The sequence below is a fragment of the Marmota marmota genome, unplaced genomic scaffold, assembly GCF_001458135.2.
Source record: "Marmota marmota marmota unplaced genomic scaffold, marMar, whole genome shotgun sequence".
Lineage (NCBI taxonomy): Eukaryota > Metazoa > Chordata > Mammalia > Rodentia > Sciuridae > Marmota > Marmota marmota.
This window is the reverse complement of record NW_025999990.1, coordinates 19,841,382-19,867,020: the sequence shown is the minus strand read 5'-3', so window position 1 is coordinate 19,867,020 and position 25,639 is coordinate 19,841,382. Positions and strand designations below refer to the sequence as shown.

The following is a 25,639-nucleotide window of genomic DNA, read 5'->3' as shown; positions in this document are numbered from 1 at the left end:
TTTTATATTTTATTTTTTATATTTTTATATAATATAAGGGCCAGGCGGGGGATACAAGGAGAATTTAGGCAGATTTCATGACTCTATGTTCCTTTCTTCCTCAATTTCCAGCTTCTCCTGGGGACTCAGCACAATAGTGCTCCACTTTCTGCTTGAGTCACTGTATTGCAGGGGCTGTGAGAATGCCCTTGGGGAAAAGTCTGCATAAACCTGGATCTCACCCAGGGTGGCTCCTTCCTCTGAGGGGTTGAGCCTCCTCTTGGATGTCTGCTTGAGCCTCCAGAGTTTGCAATTATTAGCGGAAGAATTCGTCTGCTATACACTATGATTACCAGAAACTCGAGTTTAATCTTTTGGCTGTAGATACTATCTATAATCTCACAGCTCCCAAATGTATATCAGCCCCAATTTCCCTGACATCCAGACTTGTCTACTCAGCAATTCTGGGATTTCAAACAAGGATTTCAGACTAGGTATCAACAGAAATAATGTCTTAATTATTTCTCTTACAAAATTATTCCACTTAAAGTCTTTCCCATCCTCATGAATTATACCTCCACCCTTCACAGCAAATTTGGAGGACATCCTTGATTTCTTCCTTTCTTCCCATCCTACATTCAACCAGCAAATCCTTAAAGATATTTGCATAAAATAAAATGGCAGAAGAAAAAAGGCAGCCACAGAAATGAGACAAAACCAGCCCTGAGCTCACCGCTGTTGCCGCTGGATGATGACTACATGGCTACATGTGTGTTATTCTGTGCTCTCTGTTTTGATGTTTGAAATAAATTTCATGTATGTCACGTATCCCCACCCTAGTCCAAATCAACGCCATCTTACCTCGATTATTGCCATGGTCCTTCTTATTGGTCACATGACTTCTAACTTTGTTCCTCATAGGATGTTCTCAATCTGGGTGTCAGGTTAAAGCAGTCATTTAAAAAACTAAGTTCCCTGGTGTGATTCTCAGCTCAAAACCCATGAATGGCTTCCCTGCTTATTTACTTAAAAAAGACCTTGGTGGTGCAGCCCTGTAATCTCAGGGTCTCGGGAGACTGAGGCAGGAGGATTGTGAGTTCAGAGCCAACCTTGGCAATTTAGCAAGGCCCTAAACAACTTAGTGACACCCTGTCGCTATATAAAAAATATTTTTTAAAAAAGGGCTGAGGATGTGGCTCAGTGGTTAAGTGCCCCTGGGTTCAATCCCTGATACAACAACAACAACAATAAAAAAAAATCCTATGATAATCTATAAGACTTCTTTCACATCTTTGCTTTTATCTTACTTATTATGTATTCCATTATTCATAATAATTCTGTAGTGTAGGATTTCCCAGAATTTGGGTGTTTCTGATGTTTTATCAGAATTGGATTGAGGTCACGCATTTTGGTGGAAAACTCACTGAAGTGATTGATATGTGATTTCACTTCGGGAGGCACGTGATGTCTACTCATCTCATTGCTGGTGACATTAAATTTGATCACTTTGTGAGGAGGTTTTCAGTATGACTCTCTACTGTTAAAATCCCCTTTCTCTTCTTAGTCATTGATAAATAATCTGTGTGATATCTTGATCCCCGACTACTTTCACCCACTGCTTTTAGTACCTGGTGATGATTGTTGCCTGAGTTGGTTGTTACCATGGTGCTGCATAATGCTGATTTCCTCATATTTATGGGTTGGGATTGTCCATAAGGAAGTGTTCTTTTCTCTTCAGGTGGAAACTGTTCTGGGGATTGAGGTTAATGTTGGCTCCTATGAGGTCTGAGGTAAGGAGTTTGGGGCAGAGACTAAAGAAGATGATAGACAGAGGGACGGGCAGATACAAACCCCCAGAGATAGGACAAGACTGGTGTCTTCAAGGACAAACAAGAAGGTGAGGGAGAGTCGAGCACAGTGGACCCAAGGAGAAGAGTGGGAGGTAAAGTCAGAGATGGGGCTGGCCCACCTCTGATTTGCCTTTTTCAAAGGTTCAATTCTCTCACCATTCTTACCCTCTCAGATTAAATAGGTTGAACAAGTTTAGGAACAAAGAGGTATTTTTCCTAACTATGGGTAGTATACATTGACACAAACTTCATGGAAGGCAATTCTGTAAGAAGTGAAAATTGCAAACTTAATTAGGTTCAGCAATTCTACCCCTGAGAATTTGTCTCATCTGCCTATGTGCAAAATGACATAAGTCCAATATGACTCATTGCAACATTATTTATAGTAGTAAAATCCTAGCAGTAATACCAGAGCCTACCAGCAGGGGACTAATAGAATATGTTACAGCACATCCATACAGTGGAATAGTATATTGTTGGAAAAAGGAGAGTGTTCTTTACTTACTAACATAGAATAATTTTTAGCAAATAATAAATGAGAAAATTAAGTCAGAGAACAATGGATTGAATACAGTACCATTTAAGGTGGGATAAATACACATAATTGCTTATATGGTCATGAACTATATCCTGGGAGGATATAAGGGAAACCAGTAATATCAATTTTCTCTGAAAAGAAAGACATATACTCTAATAGCCCATGTTTTGAACTTGAAAATTTTCAATTTTATACCAAATCAATTTATTTCCTATTCAAAAGTAGGATGAAAATGAAGAGACTTCTTGGCATCTATGTGGAAAGGGGGCTTTTGGGGGCACACACAGCTGGTGGTGGCAGAGGGAGAGGTGCTGTGTCCTCCAGGACTATCCAAGTCCTTTCCACCCTCGCCCCCCTCAGTGTTACCTTCTGAAGAAGAAACCATCTCGAGGAAATCGCTGGGCAGCCCAGAGGGAAGGTGTGGTGATGAGTGGGCAGGAGACCCAGGCTTCTGAGTCCCTACTTGATGCAGGCCTAGTGCTACCAAGTCCCCTCCACCTGCTGCCCCTCTTTCCAAGCTGCCTCTGTCCCCTCCTGTGAGTCCACAGGCAGCAGCTGCGGCACAGGGTCTGCAGCCTGGGTTCTTTCCTCTCTGCAGCCATCCTGCTGCCCCGCTCTGCCCAGGAACACAGAGATCCCAGGTCTCCCAATCTGGGGTCTCTTCCACGCATGCCCACACACGCCTGGGCACACACAGCTAAGCTCTCTCAAGGATCTCCACCATAGTGTCTTGACCAACTGACCCCCAGAGGGACCCTTCAGACCCCAGCCTCTCTCTCATATAGCCACTAACATCCTGTCCCACAAATCAGGCTGAAAGCATGCCCACGCGCTACGCCTGTTCCCTGAGTCCTGTTGCCAACTGACACATTATTCACATCAGTCCTACCCTCCGGTCTGCAGCAGCCTGCTGTGCCACCACTCTGGGCAGCAGCAGCGAGGCACGGACATCAGGGCACAGCCCAGGTGTTCCACACTCCTGCCACCGCGGCCCTCCAGACATCAGAGCAGGGCCCAGGTCCTCTGTGCATGGGCTGGTCACGCTCCCCATTCTTTATTCATATCCAACATTCAAACTAAGACATCAATGAGCTGCTCCTGCTCTGCCTACGGATATTTGTTTGTGACCCAGAGATTTTGCAGGCACTGAAGAGAACAACTAATTGTGGAAATGACTGTCCCTTGGCAGGTAGTCTGGAGCATTTTTTTTTTTTTCCTCCTGGGACAGCTTTTGCCTAACTCCAAGGTTACTGAATTCAACCTGTCTCCACTCTGTGCCTGGAATGTTACAGGGCCAGAGAGTGGCTCCGGGGTTTGTACTCTGGGACTTCCTGTGTTGTCTTAGGCTGGCTCATGCACTGACCCCAGGGACAGCACACACAATGGTGAAGAAGTCAAGTGGACAGGCTCAGCGTCAGCAAGGAAGAAACCACAGACCTCAAGCTGGAAACGACTCCCTGTGTGCTCACGGGGGTGGGCCAGGCCCAATGTTTAGTCCTTCATAGAGGAGGGCGGGCCATAAAGTAACATAGGCCAACACACGTGATAAATACTTTATTGATAACTCATCGTGTGTTCAATGATATTCCATCATGTGCTTACTGTTTTGTTCTTCATCAGCAATGCATAGTTCAGTGTTCTGTGCCAAGAGGCACCAAACATGGCTCCCTAAGGGACCTTATCCACCCGTCCCTCACCACGCCTCTGGGATGCATTGCCTCAAATATCGTGCATTACTGTGCATTTCTGATTTTTACTGAATACACCTGTCCTACTGCATGTCACAGAGGACATACTCTCAAGGGGGCTCAATCTGAAAAAAATGAATGAATAAATAAATATTATCCACACTTTTAAACTTCAAGTCACTCTTGAGTGTGAGAAGTTCATTTGTAATCATTATCCATTGCTCCTGGCGTTCACCTCTTATCACCTACAGCCCAGGCAGAGAACCCAGGATTTACTACCAAGTGCCCTGAAGACATCAGGACAAACTAAGAACCATACAGACATTACTTCTTCCTCCTCTGTACAAAATCATGGCCAGCCGCTCTCATCTCTCACCCGATTTCTTAAAAGGCCCACTAAACAACTCAGTGTTGGTTTGGTGACGTGGGTCCTTAGCATGAGTAATTCCACTTTGGTTTGGTCTACTGGGCCTAGAGTGGGAGCTCAGTCCAAAGCAATGGCCTCCCATCAATTTTATTTAACAGGTTTTAACATGGTACCTGGCACACTGGCTACACATTTAAGACTACCTACATAGCTTTCTGTGCTCAAAATATTGCTAGACTTCTTCGTAAAGACTGATACCAGAGTTAATTTATGAATCATGTAAGAAAAACAATCTCATTGCTTCATTTCCACCTTTATTGCCAACATCAAATAGCACTGGATATGATAATTAATTGAATAAGGTTGTTTCTAACAATCTACTCACTGGTCAAGTAAGGGACCAAAGGTGCCCACCTTGGGGCTCCATTAACATTGTTGACAGCATCACCAGAGCAAGTCCAGTGCTCGGCGGGCATCTGTGTCAAGATGGAGGTCAACTGGGCTGTTATGGAAAGAGGCCGTCCCTGTACTTTGGGGTCAGACTGTCAGCCTCTAGTTTCTCCAGTTTGTTCCCCCTCCCCCACTATTTAAGAAGTTTTTTACGTGGCAGACGGCAGGTGGAGGTAAAGAAATGTCAGTTGTCCAGGCCAGAAGCAGGCAGGGTGAGGCAGGAGGTGGGTGGTATTCTATGTCCCTCCATTCTGGAAAGGGAGCCAGATGGAGGTTAAGGAAACCCTCAAGGGGATTGGAAAGTGGACTGGCTGGTAAACATGTGCACACTCAGGAGGAATGGCCTCTCCACCCCCACCCCACCTTCTGCACAGCCACCTAAGGAGCACCCAGAACTGGAAAGAATGAAGCACTCTTGAGTTGGTGCCAGGTCTCCCAGACTCCTCTTCCCTCCAGGTCAGAGCCCAAGAACAGGGCAGTGACTCCAATCTTTTGAGAGCTTCGCTGGATGACAGCCAATGCTCAGCCCTGTCTGTAATTCTCTTTCAGTCTTCCAAGGTTTCCCCATCCCTGAGGTCACCTGCCCTCTCCTTCCATGATGATTAAGCTTGTAGGAAGATGTCACTTTTTTCTTACCACATACCTGTTTCTTGGGTGGAGATCGCTTTTTAATTCTCCAAACAAAAAGAACAAACTACCCACTTCCTTGACTCACGGTCTGGGACACACTTGGATATGAAGTTGGGTGGACTTGCTAAGGAAACCTTCTAAAGAGAAGGTAGAGTATGATTTGAATGTATAATAAGTATCTACCCCATTTGAAAAGCCATCCCAAAGAGGGCTGATGTGATCTGTTTGCAAATGCTGATAATTATAGAGCGGAAACACATATTCTTTCAGACATGAAGTCAGAGGGTTCTGCCATCCTGCTGCCCAGACTGGCTGACCTGAGCATGATCACAGAAGAGCCCTGGAAAATACTCCAGCCCAGGTAAACAGAGTCTGTGAAATGGCGTCACATCCTGGAAAGAAATCTCCTGACTCAGGAATACTAAGAACCAAGACGATTCTAAACCGTACAAATGTGAAAATAGGTGTTCACCAACCAAGTCATTTTCCCATTCCAGAACCTTCTGGGCTTTTCTCTTGCCCCTCTGAACTCTTTCCTACTCTTAACTCTTCCTCCTCCTCCTCCCTCCCCACTGTGCTCCTTCTGCTCAGGCTAAGCTCTCAAAGTCAAATGCTGCCCACCCTCCCTGCCCACTGCAACTGCTTCCCTTAGGAGACTGTTTTGAACCCTATAATTCCACATGGCCTTGTAATCTGCGTTGGTGGCACCCATGAAGCAAATCAAGATCCTCCCAGAGAGAAGGCCTTTCTCTTACAGCACACACAGTGCTCAACACTGCTTAAAAAGGCTGACAGACCGACTACCATATTTGGTCTAGAAATGTAATCTTCGTGCATCAGCAAGTATAGCTAGGATCAAACACTCACTCTTGCTCCACCTCGGAACTCATCATCCTTCTCCTTCCACTGTGGGGTGCAAACCCTGCTCTCCTCAGACCCAAACACTTCTGTGTTTATCTTGATGTCTAAGGACAGTAATTATTGACCTACAGGTTTTTCTGTTGGAGTGAGCACTACCGTGTCCCAGGGGAGGAGCACCATGGGGCATCCTCAGTACCACACTGCAGTGTCTACAGCTTCTACTGAGATGTTCAGACCTCCAGCCTCCAGCCCTGATGCGCAATGAAGGAGGCAAGAACTAGTTGCTGTCTACTTGGTTTCCAGGGACAGGGTGAGAGTCTCAGAGGTCATGGTCTCCCACATCGAAGGCCAATGCTGCCTTAAAGAAGCTGACTCTGAAATCCAGAACAGCACCTTCGGGCTCCTCAGCAACTGCTGGACATCTGCGCACTGGATTGGGTGGATTGGTTCCCAACCCCACCTACCCATCCCACCTCTGCTCCAAACACACACACACATTTCTTTATTTAAAAAAAAATTTAAATTTTTAGATGGACACAATACCTTTATTTTATTTATTTATGTGGTGCTGAGGATGGAATCCAGTACGCCACGCATGGAAGGCAAGTGTTTTACCAATGAGCCACAACTCCAGCCCCACGTACACACATTGCAAAGTTCAAAGCTCATCAGAACCTTCAATCACAAAAGACAAAAGAGAAAAACGACAGCCATAGATCAAGATGGAATCCTGCAGAAAGGGAAAAAAAAAAAAAAAAAGCAGAGCGAGGTCGGGGGAGAATGCTCTAAGTATTCCAAGCATTTTGAGATTCTGAGGAAAACAAATGAAAAATCAGTAACAAATGAAAAATAAATCCTTTCTCAGGAAAGGAAGGCATTCCAAGAGAATCAATCAATCAGGTCTTTAGAGCACCTGTCAATGGATCAAGAAGCATTTCCGGCATGCCTACTGTGTGTAGGGCCCTGGTGGAGATGGTTTGAAGGAGACCCAAAAATGTAAAAAGAAACGGGGTTGGGGGTGTAACTCAGTGGTAGAGCACATGCTTACCATGAATCAGGCCCCCAAAAAAGCTTGAGAAAAAATGATTTTAGTATCTGACCATCTGACCTTAAGGGGCTTGTTGCCGATGTGGTGCTACTCCAACCTAAAGCCCTCTCCTGAAGGTGCCACACTTAGGAAACCATGGTGCGGCAATGAACTCACTGCATCAAGCCTTCTTTCATGTGCCCATCACTTCTCCCAGAACCTCTTGCGAGTGTATCCCATGAATATCTGAGAGCTGCCCCCAGCCTTTGTTACAGAAAGAGGTGGCATTTTCAGCAGTTGACTACAGAAGGCTTCACAGAGATCAAATTTAAACTGGGACTTGAACGTGGGGGAATTTGAAATGCAGAGCAAAGAGCTTCCCAAGGCTTGAAGGAGCTCTGGATTTAGCAAGGGACTTACAGGTACAATATCCCGATTATAATGTGATGGATGCTCTCACCAGCATGAGCCAGTGACGGTGCTGAGAAGGGGCAGGGAGTCTGGGCAGAATGGGAACAGTTCTTGACAAAGGGCATCACTGAACTGGGCTTTGGGGGGTGAAATTTTCTCTCGGGCCCTGAGAAAAAAGGACACTCAAGGTACTTAACAACCAGGAGAGGCAAAGGCCCTGGATCCAGCCCTTATTTGTATTTTATTTAGAGATAAGATCTCACTGAGTTGCTTAGGACTTCACTAGAAGTCTGGAACAAGGCTGTCTAGGTTGGGTCAGTACTTTGACAATATTGAAGATTTCATTTTCCTTGTATATGTTCCCACGAGAGCTTTCCAAAAAAAAAAAGAACCATACTATGAGTCTTCACAGGGAAGGATAGGAGTAATAACATTACTTCCCTGTGACCTTCAGAGACTTTTATTATTTTGTGCAATCAGCTTTTGGCATCTCTAGGAAAAATAGTAGTTTTGTTTTTGCCGGGTTGGCAGGCGTGCCAGGGCCTCAGGTGTGCTAGGCAAGCGTCCTACTGCTGAGCTACACCCCCAGCTCATAAGTAGTTTTTCAAGTCAGGCTTTGTTGAGAAGGAGAAAGGGATTTCTAAATTCTAAGAGCTCTATCACATGCCAAAAGCCAAGTTTGGGTGATTGAAAATGAGTTTTACTCTAAGCTATAGAGAGGAGAAGCTCAGGATACGGTGTGAAAGGAGCCCCTTCATTAGGGAGATGGAGTGATCCCCAGTAATGAGAAGAGAGGCTCGGAGAAAAAGTCTAGGTTGTAAACAACTGCAGTGGTCAAGTCTCAATTATATGTGCACGTGTGTACACGGGGAGCCGGGTGGGAAGGAGGCAGAACTTGCAGGACAGGAATGTGAGTCTTAGCATCAGGGTTAGTGAACTTCTTGCCTACGTACAACCCAGGGAAGGCCACAAGATGCTCAGAGAGAGCCTGCTTCTGATTTAGAGGCATCCTGCATAGTTCAGTGCTAGTGAGGGGAGGTGTACCCTAGTCTGAGAAAGCACTGTTGGCTTCTCAAAGCTTGAGGAAGATGTTAAGGACATCGCAAAGTTCCAACATCCTTCTTGCCCCATCCCCAATGCCAAGCGTTTTTAAGGCCCTTATAGAATAACAGAGGCTGCTCAAGTTGGACCAAAGGCAGTGACAGAGTTGTGGACAATAGGGCATGCCGACATGTGAACAAGGGCCAGGGATCCACTTATATCCATGAGCAGATGCAGCAAGAACTGGGGTGCCCAATGGGATCAGCAGGAGGAACACCAGCTACAGAACTGCCAAGAACCGGATTACAGGCAACCTGCTTACCATGCCCCTCCCCCAAGGTGACCTCTACCTCCCTTCTCAAGCCACTAAATACCATCTCAGATAGGAAAATAAGAAGAGCCTTTTAAAAAGCTGAACGTTTATTCAAAGATGCAGTTTTGAAGCCTGAATCACAAACATGTTAGCGAGTTTAAAGCCAGGCACCTCCTCCAACACAGAGATAGGGTTCATGAGGCATTTCAAATCATTAATATGAAAGCAAGATAACTAACATTCTTTGCATTGTCTGAGTTCTGATGGAGGAGAAGTGGCAAGAGGGAAGAACACTGGTGGATGTGTCAGGGAGGCCCACGGAGAATATTGTCCTCAATAGTGGTTTAAGTTCTGGCTGGTCATCACCCTGGGTTTCTGAAAATGCAGATCCCTGAGCTCCCATTCCAGGTCAGAGGGTCTGCATTTTAAAAGCTCCCCTTATGACTCCAATTAGACTTGGACATGACTTTCTCCAAGTTGGAGGAAAGGACAAGGGCAGCAGTAGCAACCGGAGAGGTAACAGCAGTAAGGAGGGGTGGATAGAGCGTCCACATGGTTGGTATCAAGCAGTCTTAACATGCTTAGCTTGAACAGCGGCGATGGTCATAGTTACCTGAACTTTGCTGTTGTTCTTATAAAGGGGAATTAGTGAGCCCAGGGAGAGGGTTGGAAGATGCCTACAGAGGGAGGATGTAGTGACAGAATTGAAAATCTCTGTGAAACTGACGGAGTTCTAAAGCTTCGCTGAACTAGCTAGGGTTGGGAGCACATGACTGAATGGCAGGAGACTCTGTCACAAGGCTATGCGGTGACGGAGGGGCTGGAGGGTGGAGGTGTTTGCAGAGGAGTCACCTAAGGGAGAGTAAAGGCACACTGCACCACGGATTTCTTAGGGCCTGGAGAGCAGATCAGCTTTCCTTGAAAAATTTCAGGTCCCATTCCACATGTAGACAATACTACCAAAAGGCTTTCTTCAGGGAGAACAGTGGAAGGGGGCTGAGATGGAAGGAAAAAAAATTTTTTTAAACAACTGTTCTTATATATTGTTCAGAAGTTTTTTTTTTTTTTTTAAATGAGAGAATGCTGCTCTTATGTAATCATGTAGCTTTAAAAAATGTATAGTGACTTCTCTAAAAATACTTTTGGATATTTATAAATGGAAAATCTTAGAAGAGCCACATTATGGCCCAATAGCTGTCTAAACAATATATTGAAATATGAACAAGGACATGATCAAAAATGTTTTAATGTAATATCACTAATAGATTAACTTGAGATGTTGAAATATATACATATCCAAAGAATTTTCTGTTTATTACATCTGAACACTTATTGCTAGTTGATCAATAAAATTCTTTGGTTCATTGTACACTTTTATTTTGGGGTACTTGCAATAGACAAGATGTTTGGTCACATACATACTAATTAAAAATACTCAATTTAGGGCATCTAAAAAATCACACATGAAATTCTTATATTTAATTTCAAACACCAAATTTAAATAGATCAGCACAGATCTTTTGTGGTCTTCAACACAAATTAATTACATTTCCACATATCCATTATGGCCAACTGAATGGCCTACTGCATTTTAGATTTTTATTTGTAGTAACTTTTTTTTTTATAAGATTGTGTATATGTCATGTAATTTTTTTAATGTCTTTGTTTATTTTTATGTGGTGCTAAGGATGGAACCCAGTGCCTCACATGTGCAAGGAAAGCGCTCTATCTTTGAGCCACAACTCCAGCCCCGATTTGTAAAAACTTTGTCTGATTGTGCTGGAAGGGAAGCCTCAAACATTTTCAATTGGATATACAGATATATTTAAAGTAAAGAAAACAAACAGTGATTTTCTCTGGCTGTTGGAATCTAGGTGATTTTTTTTTTTTTTTGGTGCTTTTACATTTCACAAAAATAATGGGTGTATTAGAAAGTTCGGAACCATAAAAAAAGTTTATAAAAAATGTCCCATCCAATGGCTGCTGGTGAAACACCACAGAATATTTTTGTGTATTTACAGGAATGTGATTATCAGAATTTGTACCTCCATGCAAGATGAGTAGGGGAGCAGGGAAGCCCATTTAAACCTACACCCAAGAATGGTGCTCAGTCCTCTGAAGTCTGCTAAAGGATGCGGGGTGATTCCACACCATAGCTCCACCAAGCGCCTGAAAAGTCTCACCAGAGTGAGTTCTTATATATCTGTACCTCCTCAGAAGCACTGCTTTGACTCTCTAGGCATTTTTGATACTGGTAACACAGAAACAGGATACAGATAATTGTGGACTTAAAAAAAATTCAATGTCAGAGTCAGAATATATCTAGATCAGTCAAATTATTGGCCAAAACATTGTGGGTCGAGCTGCCTAAAGCACACCTCACTTCTCAAAGGGGCTAGTGAAGTAAAGCAGGGAGACAGCATCTTGCATTTAAGAAATCCCAGAAAGGTTTTGGAAGGGGTAAAAATGTGTTTATCGTGAAGAAGTTTCTATGAATGACTCATTCTTCCTACCTTGGTTATGAGGCATAACCTAATTCTGTAGAGGCCAGGCTTAGAACTCAGAGGTCATCAACACCCATCGATAACATTACAGGGACCTTTCAACAGAAAACATACTGCTTTGGTTTTATCTCCTTTGCTGGATATGTTAAAATACGCATCTACTCAATGCTCTATGAGGTAAATACACTGAATCAAGTGGCCACTCTCCATAGATCCAGCTTGCAATCTCTTGGGTCGCTCCCCATCTTCTTCTTTGCTGGTAAAGAGTTACCTCTCAACACAAAGCAAGGGCATGGCAGGTGGATTCACCCAAGGTGCCAACATTTCATCCTCCTGGTGTCCTCCCCATCTGCTTAACTCCGGGGCTCTCCACTGTGCCTAGCCATGTGGCTCTGCTTCTGGTGCATGCTGGTCAGCATGAAGCAAGCAGATTTGAAAGGAACTGTGGGACCAGGCATGGTTGTTGCTCGTTGCCACCTTCATGAAAATACTGGGTTAGTGTGATGCAGGGAAAAAAGTCCCTGGAAAAATGTTCTCTCTCCAGTGTAGGCCAACTCCCCAGAGAGCCAGGCAAGACTAGAACCGCCCTGGATACACCCAGCTGCAATCAGTGGTTGACCTTGGAAACTAAACATTATTGCTCAATAAACATTGTCCCTTTGTGTTTTTTGTGGTTTTTCTGCATTACTTTTGTGGCATTAGACAACTGCCCTATTAGGTCTTAATTTGACATCTCTGAGTTTGAAATCTATTTTGCAACTTTTCTGAGAGCATTTGTTAGTAAAGAACGTGGTAATCTCCTATTATTTTGTAGACTGCAGCCATCTAATACTGAGCATCTCCTTTGTGCTGAAGGCTCTCAAGTACTCTGATTCTATTTTCTTAACCACCCTGAAAATTAATTTCCTCATTTTGGAGAATTTGAGAAAATGAGGCACTTTGAAGCTGACTGATGAAATGATTTATCCAAAGTCACACAAATGGGCATAATCAGGGTCCAAGCCCCTAGACCTCTGAGTCCAATTGTATTTTCCATTACATCAGAAATGATAACCAAAGCTTAAAGCTAGTAGGATGTTATTCTGTCCACATCACTGAATAGTGAAAAAAGTTTGTTTAAAGAAGGCAATTGAGTTACAGTGCTGTTTTATTCAAGCTTTCTATCCTTATCACTCTTGGTTAAATAGCTTTTAAGGTATTTTTTTCCTGTTGAGAAACACGTCACAAAACCAAGTCCTCCTCCACTTCCAAGTTTAAATGATTTTAAGTTCGAAACCCCTTCTAGCCAATCACAGATTATATATAAATTGTGAATCTAAAGACTATTCCTTGGTGGCAATACAGGTTAGAAAAGAAAGCATACTGTATAACAGATATAAAATGGAAGATGATGGATACATCATTCTTGTTTAAGAATAATCTTTAAAAAATGATGGGGCTGGGGATGTGGCTCAAGCGGTAGCGCGCTCGCCTGGCATGCGTGCGGCCCGGGTTCGATCCTCAGCACTACATACAAAGATGTTGTGTCCGCCGATAACTAAAAAATAAATATTAAAATTCTCTCTCTCTCTTTAAAAAAAAATAAAATAAAAAATAAAAAATGAAAGCAAGGGGCTGGGGCTGAGGTAGAGCACTCGCCTAGCATGTGTGAGGCACTGGGTTTGATCCTCAGAACCACAAAAAAAAATAAAAGATCGTGTCCACCTATAACTAAAAAAATGAAAGCAAGGCAGATTCTTGGGTATTGAATTTCACTGCATAATCCAGGTTTTATGCCAAATTCATTTATTTATTTTGGGCAAAAAAGTGGGGTACTACTCATTATGTGAAGCTTTTATTTAAAAATGTGTTGATATTACTTAAAATCATTTATTACTTAACTGTCTTTGGTGCCATACTAGGATGCATGCTAGTGAATGGATGTTAATGCTGTGGCAAGGGTTATGTGGTGAAATACCGGCTCTCTTTGAAAGTTCAGTTCTTAAAAATATAGAAACAAATCAATTCAGTATCCTAAGATAAGGGAGTTTTCTAAAGGTTTAATTGCAGGAGGTTAGGAGTAGACTAGAAAACAGGGGAGAGACATAAGTTGACATTTTGGCAAATAAAAATTGTGCCATATCTTACAAAGAAACTGTTAGAAACTCTGAACAACAAAATCTGCCAAATCTAGCTATACTTTATTAAGTACATTTGATTTTAAGTATCTGGTTATTGGAATAAAAATCAGGAAATTAATGCTTTAGTAAAAAGGTTAAACTTTTACAGTGTCACACTTACCTGGGGTTTTCATTTTAGAATTAAAAAAAAAAAATGTCCCCTTTGCCTCTTACTTCCTTTATGCGTGTAGCTTTTTGCAGAAAATACTTCCTTTAACAACTTCAGGGCAGAGCAAGAAACCACAGTGCTTTGCAGGCCACTAATTCTGTTACAGATGAAAGCATTCAATTATCTCTATAAAATTCAGTTCCTTAGAAAATGTGTTTGTGATTGACTAAGTATGTTCTTAAAATGCGGGTATACCACATTATTCAAGATCTTAATTTAAAAGTTGGAATGAAGTAGTTTGTGGTTCTTGGGTAAAACAAAGACACTAATCTGCTTTTTTAATATAAAAGGGCAACCTAGACATTCCTATAAAATACTTTATTCCAGATGGTAAACGAGGCTTGTTTAAATCTACATTTGTACCACCGCAACCAAACAATATTTTAAAAATACAACCATTTAAAAGTGAGCAATCACTTATATTAAAATGTTATTTACATGGCACTGATGTGATCAAATACTGCCAATAACAAGAGTCAATATAGATCTCTCATGCAAAGAACCTTAAGATTTAAAATCAGAGTAAGTGAATTGCCAGTGTAGTTCAAGATGGGTGGTCTCAATACAGAATCCATATTGGGCAGCTGCTGCAGCCTCTGAAGATTTGCTACTATCAGAATGACCACTCTGCTTAAAATTTCAGGAGGTTTTTTAGATGAACAAACTTCAGCTGTTATATAGAGTCCAGTATGCTGCAGGTCACACCTTCCCTACCCTCCCCGCCATCCTCGCCTAGGTCATGGCTGGCACTCTCACCATTGCTGCCAACTGAATGTTCAGGAAACCAATCTCACTGTAGATTGTACCTTGGGTTTTGCAACAATCTACAGCATTTACCTCCCACTTTCTAGCTTTACTCTAAGTGGGTTTAACAGTAGCATCTGCTTGGCTTGTGGTAGTCAGTTTTCTGTTCACCATAGTTCAGTTATGTCTGTTTTTCATGCACCTTCATTCCTAAAATCAAGAGTTGCTCCAAAATCTTTTTGACCACTTCAGAAAGTCCTCTCCATACCTCCAAACTGAATGCATCCTTGTATACTTAACTTACTTTGTCCATGTTCTTCCTGGACTACATTGTTCAGAAGCACCTTCTCCTTCCTCTAATCACATCTCTTCCCTAAACTACTTAAATTTTACAGTAGTCTTATTACCACATAGCATTAAGAAAGGCAGAGACAGCCAATATTAACCACTGAAGACACATGGTAAAAACTGGCAAACAAATCTGTCAAATTCCATTTATGCTATAACCAGTAAGATAATGCAGCTTAACCCGGAGCAGAGTAAGAGTCTACTTTTGGGAAACTCTCCAAGAAGCACACTTGGCCCATTGCTGACTTCTCCTTGAACTTGTTCCTCTGATTCAGTGTTCTTGCCTTCTATTAATGTGGTTGACTTTATGAATAAAACTATCAGTTTAAACTGATTCTCCAAGTGTTTAAATACCTACTCATTGCAGCTGCAGAATTTTCATTGTGTGTGACATCTCCATTTTTATTCCGTGTCTTATACTGTTTCTAGTTTTTAGATTGGTCTCATTGGATATTGTGATGAAAAGGACAAGTAGCTCAAAAAGAAAAGTGAACAAGTATGTGGTGAAAACATGCTTTTGAATAGTAGATGAACAGTCTTTGGCTCCTGGACATACCTGGTGTTAAAATGATACTGGATTCCATCAATTTGAAATTATGCCTGCTTCCCACACCAAAGGCTTTCAAATTACTGGGAAGCAAATAGGGGGAAAAAGACATACCAAGTAGGGAAACTGCCGAAGAAAGACCTTAGTTGTCGTCCCCTACTCTTCAGCCACTTGATGAGCATGTGGGATGGTAAGACACCAGGGTCATTCGTCTCCCACTGCAGGTAACCAGTGTCCCCAAAGAAGGACACCTAGCAGACGCGCTTCCAGAATAAGGAAACAGTAAAGAAGGATCTCCAGTTGTCTGTTAACTGAAGGGATGTTGTAGCTCAATGTTGAAAAGTGCCTTTTTGGACTGTTAACAGTGACCTATTGCAGCAATTTTAGAACTCAGCCTGCTTAGGTTTTTTTTTTTTTTTGCAAATAAAAAACTGATGAAACTATGCTGATCTCTGGGCTGCTCAATGCCAAACAGGACAATGTGTTTTAGTTTTCTGAGGTCCCCTTTTCATTGTACCCTAAAGCAAGTTTTGTCTAAAATTATTTGAAGGAGCAGCCTGCTAACCGGAAAAACACTCATCTACTTACAACCTGAGCTCTTGTAAAGTACCGAGAGATTCTAGCTGATCTAAAAAGTTCCCTGAGTTTTTCAATTATCTTATTACTAGTTATGAGATTATGTCCACTATTTTTCAATGGGGCCTTTGAAAAACAGGATTTGCGCTTTTTTTCTTGTGCTGAGTGTATTTTGACAGTAAACTTAAAGTTCACCCTCTAATTTGTGTACAACTAGATCTTGTCTATTAGAACACTCATTTGGCACAAGCAAGCTATGAAATAAGCTAAAATGCATAACTAGGGCTGTGTGGCGTGTGCGGTGTTTGTTTATATAAAGCAGTACCTACCTGAGAGAGAGAAGGGACAGTCTTTTTGTGTTAACACTGAATTTAAAAAACAAAAAAGATCCACTCTTAAGAGCATACATATACGAAGTACATACAACAATTTTGTATTCATATAGTTTAGGCAGTGGATACGAAAATGTAATCCCCTTTGTAAAAAGATCATTTTAAACCAAAATCAATTAAAACATTAAAAATCAGTCCCATAACATGGTCAACAACTCAAATGGCTTTCTTTTTAATGCTAGGATAACCGTCCACCTTTCAATGGCAACAGTACTGTTAACACAGGTAAAAGTAAACAACATAAAAAGTGAAAGCACACACAGTTGCACACAAATATATATATAAAAATTGACCAGAAATCACAGGACATTTAAGCAATGTTTTCTTAAGCAGAACTATTTAATACTTTAAATAGACTAAAATATTTGGTGTGGGCGGGGGAAGGAAATCAGTATGTCACAATTTCAACTTGAAAACCAGATGTAATAAAGCCTCAGCTCATTGTTCAATTAAAAAAAAAAAAAAAAAAGGAACCACATCAATTTTCTGACAACCATAGGAGAAAAGCTTACAAAGAACACACTTAAGTCTCCATTGCGGTGCACGGAGGATGCAGCCAAAGGACTAGTAGAGAGGAGCAAGAGGAGTCCACATCCATCGTACTGCAGCACGGTGATGCTGCCTCAGAAAACCTCAGCTCACACGCTCAGAGTTCAGCTGGGAAGCACCTAAGGAGTCGGAGGACTTATGATTGGAGAGCAGATGGGTCAGTCTATAACCAGGACACCCAATCCTTCACCTGTTATTTGCTGATGGTGTTTAATAACTTCAATACACAACATTCACCAAAAATAAAATACCACATTCTGGTTTCGTGAGAGGAGACTACAAGATGTAAGAGAGGTCAGAGCATCAAAGGCCATACATTCCCTCTGAGAGAAATCCACAACCACACGCAAGTTTTTGTTTACTGTGAAAAATTTAAATTTCACATTAAATTTAACCCCCGAAAGAAACGTGATTTGTACTGAATATACACATATTCTCAAGAACTTGGCTGTCTAGTTGTCCCCTCTATATACCACTTTTCACCCAGTTACCATTCCTGGGTCACCCTTATCTCATCATTTTGGTGCTTTTAGCTATTATTCCATTCACAATAAGTGCCTAGAGGATACATACCTTAGAATTAGAAACATTGACAACCATAGTAGCAACCATAACTAGGTCAGGGAGTAAGGGTTCATCACGGGAACACCTGAGGTAGTCACCTCTTTCTGGGTCTTGCCTAGTTCTAGTACTGAGAGTCCTGCATCCAGGAAACCCCTCAGTCCAGGCACATGAGGGCAGCTGGTCACCCTAAGGACACCTCCCTTAACATCACTAACAAAAAGTTAAGAATTTCTCAAAGTATAAGGCTACTTTTAAGGACATCAGCCCCCCAAATGTTTTTAGTTCACTTGCTAAAATGGCTAGTTCCTCAAACTTACTAAAAGGTTAGAAGTTCAGAATTGCCTTACTTAATGATGTGAAATATAAAAACATTTGTGAGTACCCAATTTAGTGAGCAGTTTAATCAAAATTCACCCATGAAAACTGTTTCCAGACAAACCTTCCAAAGGTTCTTCTGGCTTTGTCCAGTTATATAGTATTTGACTGTATGTTTTCTAGATTTTTCAGAGCTAAGTGCATAATCCAGTTCTGTATGCCTTTTCTTACTCTTTAGGTGAAAACATTCAGTGCCAACTATTGCCCACATTCTTGCTTTACAGATTGAAAAGAAGACTGCCAACTGCAGGGTATTTCCAAAAACCCAGAATTATGTTACTTTTAACTGTGCTCTACCAGAAAATCTGGCCTCAGGGAGAAATTGCAAAAAATATACTCAGATATGAACATTTTTATTTTGTCTACAATGCTGTGACTGCAGTTCAAAGACTGCAGAAGTGCTTTCAACTTAATCTCTGCAGTTTTTCTTGTATTAACCTCTTACACAAAATGTTTAGTGTCACAGCATCACTATCACCAATAAAGACACATAAATATTTATGCCTTAAAGTCAGGATCAAAAAAGCAAACATGAAGCCTGAGGTAATGTGGCCTAAAAAAAATGCCCAATCAGAATTCTGCATTTTGCCAAGAAATATTTGATTAAAAATGCATGCATGTTACTTAATTGCTACATATAATTATTTCTCCTGATTTAAAGTAGTCTGTGAGCATATGAGTTATATAAAGCAACAAAATGACTACATTCTTAAGGCAATGACATAAATTTACAAGGAAAGAACCCTATCCTTTCTCCCCAAATTTCTTTTCAGCTTGAACAATCCAATATGAATAAGAAAGACAAACGGCTATTTTCTGAGGAAAATGAAAATTTCACTGGAAGAAGTAAGACTCTTGTTCCTATAGACAAACGGTAAGAACCAACTTTTTGCTACAACACTGTGAAGGGCAGAATTTAATATAGAACTAGAAATATGGCAAGTTACCTAGTGACTAACATTGTAAAATAGCCAAAAATGTAAAAGCCACAGGGAGAAAGAATAGTCAATTGTGAAATGGAAAATATATAATATTTAAGTATTTTTATAATTCTAAAACTTTACTTTTGTCCTTAAAAATCAATATATTATGAATTTTGTTGTTTAATAACTTATCTTTAATTACAAATAAAAGCAAATCCCTGTTTCCCATCCCAAAAGAGCAAACTGGGAAGTTTGGAAAAGAATTCTAATTTTTCTGAAAGATAGAATAATGTCCTATTGAAATTTTATTTAAAAAAAAAAAAAAACTCAAAGCCCTCCATGTGGAGTTAATGAATCCTTTACATCTCAATAGTGAAATTTTGGTACTATTCTGGACCTCATGGCAGCAAGCCAACTGATATTGATGTTAATGTGGGTTAATACACCCTGGCCAGGTCTTCTCTGGTCAGGAACAGTCCCAAGAAACATCCAAAAATCCATTTCTGTGAATACAGCTAAGAAAATAGGCCAGAACCACCTTCAAGCTATCAGTAGATACGGAAGGTCTTTACCTTGTGGTGGTACCTTCCAGGCATCTCAGGCAGCAATCTTTTGATTGCTGAGCCATATCCCTAGCCCTATTTTGTATTTTATTTAGACACAGGGTCTCTCACTGGGTTGCTCAGAGCGTTGCTTTGCTGAGGCTGGCTTTGAACTCGCCATCCTCCTGCCTTAGCCTCCCGAGCCACTGGGATTACAGGTGTGCGCCACCATGCCCAGTTCAAGCAGCAATTTAAAGGGGACAGAAAGGAACTAAGTGGGGAGCAACTTAACAAAAAAGTTAATACTAGGTCCGTACATTCCAGAGACTACTGGATGTATAATAACTTGGTGAAGGGGTATATGACAAAGCTTTATTTGACATTAATGAATTCCATTTATTACTGTTGTCAAGCTGCCCAAAAAATGACGTGCTAAGCTGCCAAATTAGGACTTTGGAAGGTATGGTGGTATGGGCCTGCAATGCCAGCACCTCAGGAGGCTAAGGCAGCAGGATTTCAAGTTCAAGGTCAGCTTCAGCAAGTTAGCAAGACTCGGTGTCAATAAAAGAGCTGGGAACGTCTCTCAGTGGTACAACACTCCGGGGTTCAATCCTCAGTATGGCCTGACTCCCACCTCTAATTATGCTAATGAAAATTACACTGATGGTTCATCCATGGAACAAAAATGTCTACAAGCAAGTGAAGAACTTTTTCCTGGGATCTGAGATTTAAACAGTGAATCACACATCATTGTTAAAATGACCCCAACTGATAATTTTTCTATGAGTGTATGTGTATTTAAATTTGTATGCTTTACTTCCTACTAAAAAGTGTGAGGCAGTTCTGCTATAATGCAAAGGTAGCTATAATATCCAAGATAGAACACTCCCTACTCAAGAAATTACATGAACACTTGAGAGAAGTTCTTATTATAAAGGCAGTCACAAGACTAGTATAGCTCACATTTCCCAGCTGTTGAGGCTCAAAACTCAGCAATTGTACTCCCAAAAGATAATTTGCCCCTTAATCCCAGCACACAAAAGGTAGTCCAAACAGAATATTCATGAAAACTTGAATAGGAAGGTAGAGATGGAACTCAATAGCAGGATTCTGACTCTCTGGAGACCACACACCATTGTCTTCCTGATCCGTACTAAATAACAACAATCCAGTGCTCTGAGATAGAAGAAGGCTGGTATGAAAGGGAAATTACTGGCTGCAAGGGGCAGAAAAGTCCATAATCTTAAATATAACTTAAAATAGAATCTGATAATTTGCTACTTGACAGTCACAAAGGCATTTAACTGGACAGAATTTCAGAGTCATTTATAAGATTAAAGCAGTGTACCAATTTTAGTACTAACATTCTTGGTTTAAAAAAAAATGAAGACAGCATATGAAAGCACCCTCCTTTTCTGGATTACAGTAAAATTCAAAGGAGAGAGACATTCTGATTCTGCAGATAAAATGCAAATTGACAGGGGAAAGAACAATCAGCAAGTACCACTTGGATACATGTTGTCAGAGGGTAAGAAAAATAAAATTCAGTTGAGGAATATAAAGGATTTAGCAAAGTAAAGCATATGAAGAAAATGGGCAATAATTTGATTGATTCAAACATCAATGCCTTAGATCAGAGTTAAGAGGAAAGATCCCTGGTTGCTTATACCCATGGATTAGTGAGTTATCTAGAGATACTCTGGAGGCTGGGGCTCAGTGGTAGAGTGCTTACCTAGTGTGCAAAAGGCCCTGGGTCTCTCCCCAGCACTGGGGTGGCAGGGGGGGATACTTGGGGAGATGGCTCAGAAGGGGACAAATAGGAATGTTCATCTTTAAACCAAAGACTGTACATAAAGATAAATTTTAAGTACAGTGAAGATTGTCTTATGTTACTTTATATCTATAAGGTCAAAAGGATGCCTAATACAGAATAAATGCTCAAACTATTTAGTAATTTTTTAAAATGATAGATTTTCAAGGTCTATATGGGCAGTTTTTGGAAGAGGTAGAAAATCAACTGGGTATATACTTTCTTTTATTTGATTTCAACCAGCAAGAGACTAGACTGATTGTTTTTCACTTTCAAAGTCTTAGTCTTAACCAAAACTTACAACAAAGGTATAAATAAAGTGAAATTAAAATAATTTTAACAAAGGAGAAAATTTGAAGATGTTCAAAGATGGATCAAATAAAATAGCATATGGTTTAAGGTAAAAAATATAACTAGATATTAAATAATTTGCAAATATGGACTCAGAATACAGAGTAAGAGTACATAAATGGAATACTTAGCATTTAAGAAAAATCAGGCAGATTTTTTTCTGGCAAAGTGACAGGTCTGAGAGCAACTAAGCCCCACACATTAAGCCCCATTGGAGGCCAGAACCATATCCTAGTCATCTTTTTATTATTCAATATCTGTCACAGTGGCTGGATAAACATAGGTATCAATAAGTGTTCACTGACTGAATGTATACTATAATTGGAATAGTTCAGACCTTACCAGGAAAGCTTCTTTAAACAGGATGAAAGAGCACAATTCAGTGGTATTCCAAAAGACTGGCCCAAATCCAGATTTATTTTCTAACTTGGGTATAAAGACTTTTCAAATTTTATTCTTAAAAAAGCAATCAAACTCTTTTTTGAAATATCAGACAGAACTCCAATATAAAATAAGCTGCCACTGATTGAACCAAAGTCAGTGGGAACAGCATTAGCCTCTACACCCTAAGCCAGCCTCACAGCGTCTTTGTGGAGCTGCTGGGAAAATCCCAACTCATTTTAGAACTGGGTTAGCAGCATGGCGATCTAGTTCCCAGGGTGTTACAGTGCAGATACCACCAGTACCATGGAGAATAAATTCTAAATAATATTGCTGATTAAATAAGGACAATTCAAAAGAGAGGAGACCCTATCATTTGGAATAAAAACCATCTCTATAAAGGAAAGAAAAAAGGAACAAAAATTAGGCCACAGTAGAAAAAATATAATGCAAAAATCAGTATCTCATTAAAAAGCAAATATGATCATTAAACATTCATACAAAAGAAAGCACTGTGCTTAAGTTGAATGCTCAATAGTATAACTGCTCAATACAATAGGTGTCTCCAGAGTTCAGTCCCAGTTCCATGCTGTACAGAAAAAAATCCCACCTGAAATATGGAGATGTGCCCCACTATTGAAATGCCATAGTTGGCACTACTTCATTTTACTACACATCAATGCAAGATCAACTGCCAGGACCGTCTACCACATTCAAAGTTGTTCTCAGCTTCCAGATCTGTTGCCTAACATTAGTCCTCCTGCATGTAAAAACTTCCCAAAAGGATAGACGCTCCACAGATTACCTCCAGCAGGCCTGACAGTGGTTAATAACTGGGACATTTACTCTAATCACAAGATAGGCCAAAGTAATAATTAGCTGGCAGTTGGAAGTCTGGAAACAAGCAGCAGGTCACTATGTTGGTGAAAAATTACAAAGAAAGCATTGGTGGATTAAGTGGTATTGACCTGGTGCAAACAAGATTTTTATAGCAAGATTTGAGAAAGAAGATGTAAGTGATAATGACACAAAGCAGTCGATCACAAAATAAGGCCACCTTCACCATATTATAAACTGTAGAACCATTCTGATCTTCAAGTTTGGATTTGTGTAGAGGTTTCTGTATAAAGAATTAACACCTAAGAGTGAGTCTCCTTTAGAATGAGCCTTTGCACTTGATGGTATTCTCTTCACCAGGAGTGCTTATCTCCCTTGATTCTTCACATGGTTTGGTCCTTCTAGGTCAGGTGTTAGCTTGAACATCACTTCCTTAGAGGCCTTCCCGATGTCCTACCTGAAGCATCCCATCTGTTATTCTCTAGCACAGTACCCTGTTTATCTCCTTCACAGGATGATTACAGGTTAGAATAACTGCTGTCTCAGCAAAGGCAGGAACTGTAGCTGTCTTGTTCACCTTTACTCAAAGGCTAAGAAAGTTCCTGGCACATAACAGGTGAACAATAAATATTTGTTGAATGAGTAAAAAAATTACTATAGCAAATTTTACATGAACACATACATATACACAAATATATAGGAAAATGGGGGAGTATCCAATAGAAAACAACCAAATGCTGAAAGTATCGAAAACGATACCTGTACATACAGGTGAATATGGTCTCAAAGAACAAGTACCAAAGGTATCTATCTTCAAAAATATGAAAATTTACGAAAAAAGGATCAGGAGTGGTATTTTCCATTTCTATTAAGATGCAAACAAGAAGAAATGTCTACATTGCAATGAGTCAACATTAGACATAATAATAACTTGCTGCAGAATGGACTCCCAACAGAGCTGCTGGAATCTCCTCTCACTGTAGAGCATAAAATATGGTCAACCACATACCCAGGATTAGTTAAGATCAGCTCAGACTGCAGGTAATTATAAGCTAAAAAACTTGCTAAACAGTTTCTCCCCCAATTTTAAAAATTCTGACTTCGTAATTATGTAAAATAACATTCAATTTATAAATTGAATACAACATACTTTAAAAACAGATGGCCCTTAACTGCTGATCATACCTCAGCATCACTTTTCTAGGTATTTTTGCAGAAGCAATTACATTTATAAAAGGTCCATTTCATAATACAATCTGGTAAGTAAGTCAAATGAAGCTACTTAAATCAAAGAGCAGAAGGCCTGCTGCTGAAATATTTTAAAATACCTTTTAAAAAATGGTATTTATATTTATAGATTGGCTTTAAAAAGGATAAATATACTGAAGTAATTCTAGCATATCCCTGAAAACAATTATACTGCCACTTGTGCATTCGTTATGAGAATACGGAAGGTTAAATCAATACACTGATAGGTTACACAAGTCAATTATTATCTGTTGAAATCTGGTTCTAAGACAAGGGAACTTACTCTGCATGAACTTTTACTGGACCCAGAATTAACTGGTGCCAGCAGTGTCAGCACAATTGGCAATGATGTCACGCTGCACTGTTTTGGTATCAGAACAAAAGTGGGATGAAGAAAAGAGGCTTGGAAAGGTTTTCAGTATGGTTTCCTTATAATGAGATTTAGCAGAAAATAAACAAACATAAAAAGAATGACTGTTAAGCCCCACTGAACACATTAAAATCATGGATTTCAAAAGTTAATCCACTTTTCTTCCCCCAAGAGTTTATTTTTGGTAAAAGGCAGAAAAATTAGTTTTTCCACGAGGAAAATCTGCTTCTAGATGATAATTTGAAAATCTTGATATATATTATATATTAAAAAAGACACAAAAATAACGGAGAAGTGGGAATAACAGATTAGGTACTGTAACTTTATAAAGGCTTGCCTAGATCATGAAGCAGCACACACACACACCTCATTTATGCAAACTAAAATGTATATAAACGGCACAATACTGCGATACTGGGTCATGATACATTACCTGTACACATAACTACTACTGTTATTAATAAACCTTTGGGACACTCAGTCTTATGCCCAACAAGATACCATTAAGTCTTTAAATCTTCTTTTCCCCCTTAATGGGAAGACACTTCTAGACACTAATTTTCCCATCTAATATTCAAATATAGGAAACAGATTTCCACAAGGTGCTTTAACTGATGAGACCTCAAGTGCTGTTTTCTCTCTGGAATTTTTGGATAGCAAACAGTCCATCGGGACCATACACAAATACTATGACAGAAGAGTTGTTACATTAAGTCTTTTGATGGGACTCAGTTGGTGATGAGCTTTATGACATGCTTGAGCAACGCACTGAAGGGGATCCCATCTGAGTTAATACTTTGTCCAACCACTGTAGAGGTCCATTCAGATGAAGTTCAATCCAGCAAGGAGTACTTGTTACCGTCTGTCTTCTGTTTGAAAGAATACAAGAAAATAATCATGAAATTAAGAGAACAACATGGCTATATTTAGGAATCTGCATTAAGAATTCAGAGAAATTTAAATGCTGTATTAGCCAGGTATGGTGGTACACACTTATAGTCCCAGAAAGCTGAAGTGGGTGTGGTCACTTAAACCCAGGACTTAAGACCAACCTGGGCAACATAATGAGACCCTGTCCCCACCCATGACATGCCC

The 25,639-nt window shown here is 40.4% G+C and overlaps 1 protein-coding gene across 5 annotated transcripts in view; it reads right to left on the bottom strand.

Annotated features, from left to right (window-relative positions):
- Positions 1 to 16,744: 16,744 nt before the first annotated feature.
- Positions 16,745 to 25,639, bottom strand: part of Smad2 (SMAD family member 2) — a 92,649-nt gene continuing 83,754 nt past the window's right edge. For all 5 annotated transcript variants that reach the window (XM_015482397.2, XM_048806264.1, XM_048806262.1 and 2 more), the window contains one exon: positions 16,745 to 25,413. In XM_015482397.2, coding sequence (XP_015337883.1) covers positions 25,290 to 25,413 — 124 coding nt within the window. In that variant the 3' untranslated portion in view covers positions 16,745 to 25,289. The remainder of the gene's footprint in view (positions 25,414 to 25,639) is intronic.